The following is a 2,550-nucleotide window of genomic DNA, read 5'->3' as shown; positions in this document are numbered from 1 at the left end:
TGTTTCATGGTTTTGGGCTCTCTGTTTCTTGAATGCGAGATCCGATCAAGCGGAAGTGAAATAGTCAACCACGGAAAGGTGGCGGCGTGGTACGAACCGTGGTACGAATGGGCGATGCCCGTACCACACGACGTCTTCTCTTCTGAAAAGCCCTACTTGGATGGTTTGGTCTCGCTTGACATTTTCTTCGTTTGGTAGGTTATACGGAGTATAACATCAATTAGCATGAGCCAAATAGAGGCACCTGCTCGTCGACGAGCAGGTTGGAAAGGTGAAGCTCACAGCGATGCAGCCTCCGCCACGTGAAATGAAAATCCTAGACCTACGTAAGCTTTTACGTGTTCCGACGTAACTTCCTTCCACCAAAACTAAATGTCCCCCTGATTTTTAGGGGGTGGGCCCGGCGCCTGCACTAATATCCAATTAACTGAGCATGGTTAATAGTATAGCCAACAATCGGCTATATGAAGTTGCCACATCATCTATAGCCAACCTAATAGCCAACATGTATAGTAGCAATTTACAAAATACTACTACTTCATTAATAGATGGCCCACCTTACAATCTCACATTGTTTCTTGGAGCACGTGCTGCAGCCGGCTCTTAATCTGCAGCCTCCCTTCTCTCTTCTCTTCTCTCTCATCCAACTCAGCAAACATGCGATATTTTAATCCTTATAGCCTGCTAACTGTACCTTATCATACTCGCTCTTACGTAAAGATACGTAACAATCTGCACTTAGATGTAGCATTGCTCGACGTGAAATATTATGCACTGGACGAGGGCCAAGACAAAGACCAAGGGGGAGAGGGAACCTTCGGATCGCAATCAACAGTAGACTGTGCAGGGATTCGATTCGGATACGGGATGATTGGTGTACGATACCTGATCAACTCCGTACTGCTTCAACCATTATACTAACCTTTTTCTTTATACAGTATTCAGTATATACTCATCACGCTTTAACCAGCCTTTGCTCTGACCCGATCGATCTTTGGAAAACGCTAATCCCAGAAAAACCTCGACGTACGCCAGCAAACCAAACCTGCCGGCGCGGGTAGATTAGCCATGAGCGCCGCCACCACCTACCTTGCGTGGCAGCAGATGGGACGAGCGCGTGAAGCCAGGGTGGTGGTTGGTGTCCCACACACCGAACCGTTGCAGATGCGAAGGGAGGGTGAAACCTGGGTGGCCATCGGTGTCCCGCTCCTCGAGCCCTGTCCCCGGTCCAAGCCTAGCCCCTGCCACAAGCCGTTGATGAGGGTAAGATAAGATGCACGCTCCAATTTTAGAACCCACACATGTACAGTAGAAGTGTACGAACGTCCATGTTATGTGCATAATAATAATAATAATGAGTTACACCCTCTGTTCATAAATATATAAGATGTTTTAATTTTTTTCTGAATCGAATGTATATAGACATGTTTTAAACTGTTGTTTCACTCATTTTAGTTTGTATGTAGTCCATATTAAAATATCTAAAATATCTTGTATTTATGAACGGAGGAAGTACTTGACTTGTGCTCCGTAGTATTCTATTTTGTACACACAATTGTTATCATCAACGCAACCGGCACTTTCTCCGCTTGAACCCGAAAAGGAAAGTGCGATCCGATGTAATGATTTTCTCCTTACATTTGTTCTTTGCAGTGTTTCATGATCGTGGTGGGAATCATATATACGGTTATGCTCTTCATGGTGGATGGGCCACTCTATGCGAGGATACTTGCTACGTGCGTGATTTGGATTGTGCCGATTAGTATGCTCATGCTCACATTTGAATCCGACGATCTTCTCAATGATACAACTTAGTCCTGATCTATCACTTGGCTGTGGCGAGGGAGGGATGATAACAACAACACGTCTTTAACTTGCTCTAGTGCTTGTAGTCGTCGCTAACCAATCTATGAACCTAGATGTAATTTCTGCAACTTCCGGTGTTCTCTGTACTACATTAACAATTGAAAGTTTTTAGATGGAATAGATTGAATATATATATTTTAGAAAAAAAACTTAGTCCTGACCTATCACTTGGCACGAGTGGTGAAATAGTAGCCTTTGCATTTTCATATATAATATATTCACTAGCAAATATGCCCATGCATTGCAACGGAAAAAAATATATATTACACACCATTTGCCCGATAATACATGCTCAAGATCCACATATATAGGTTCATGTCCTCTACTTTAAACGCGACACCACTTTTTTAAAATAGTTGCACAACGGTCATGCTTTGCTATTTTATGGTAAGTTTCAAATATGACATGATTAATTTGGGAGTAAAATTATAAGATATTAATTATTTTTATAGGTGCATTTGAATCTGACAAAAATAAAAAAAATGAAAGTGTCAACAATGGCTACTGGGCCGAATTGCACTCAATGCGACCCATCTGTTATCCGTTTAAGCGGATCTGGGAAAAAATAAATGGATTTTTTTTCACTTATGGTGGCATTGAGGGGTAATTTATGTGAACTATGGGGGCAATTTGGTGACGCACAAAGCGAAAGCATTAATTCTTTTATTAGTAGGTATAAATTTG

At 42.2% G+C, this 2,550-nt stretch overlaps 1 protein-coding gene across 1 annotated transcript; it reads left to right on the top strand.

Moving 5' to 3' along the window:
- The first annotated feature begins 973 nt into the window (after window positions 1-973).
- On the top strand, window positions 974-2,030 carry LOC123075116 (uncharacterized). The gene is made up of 2 exons (XM_044497789.1): window positions 974-1,263; window positions 1,654-2,030. Exons 1-2 carry the CDS (start codon window positions 1,069-1,071, stop codon window positions 1,813-1,815), a joined length of 357 nt encoding a protein of 118 aa, XP_044353724.1. The 5' UTR covers window positions 974-1,068; the 3' UTR covers window positions 1,816-2,030.
- The last annotated feature ends 520 nt before the right edge of the window (window positions 2,031-2,550 follow it).

Source organism: Triticum aestivum, chromosome 3D, assembly GCF_018294505.1.
Source record: "Triticum aestivum cultivar Chinese Spring chromosome 3D, IWGSC CS RefSeq v2.1, whole genome shotgun sequence".
Classification (NCBI taxonomy): domain Eukaryota; kingdom Viridiplantae; phylum Streptophyta; class Magnoliopsida; order Poales; family Poaceae; genus Triticum; species Triticum aestivum.
This window is presented reverse-complemented; position numbering and strand designations above follow the sequence as displayed.

What these genes read in the sequence shown, in the direction of transcription:
- LOC123075116 (XM_044497789.1), top strand. Translation starts at nt 1,069, where the DNA reads ATGAGCGCCGCCACCACCTACCTTGCGTGGCAGCAGATGGGACGAGCG. An exon ending in GCCACAAGCCGTTGATGAGG is followed by an intron (nt 1,264 to 1,653) that starts GTAAGATAAGAT and finishes TGTTCTTTGCAG; the next exon opens with TGTTTCATGATCGTGGTGGG.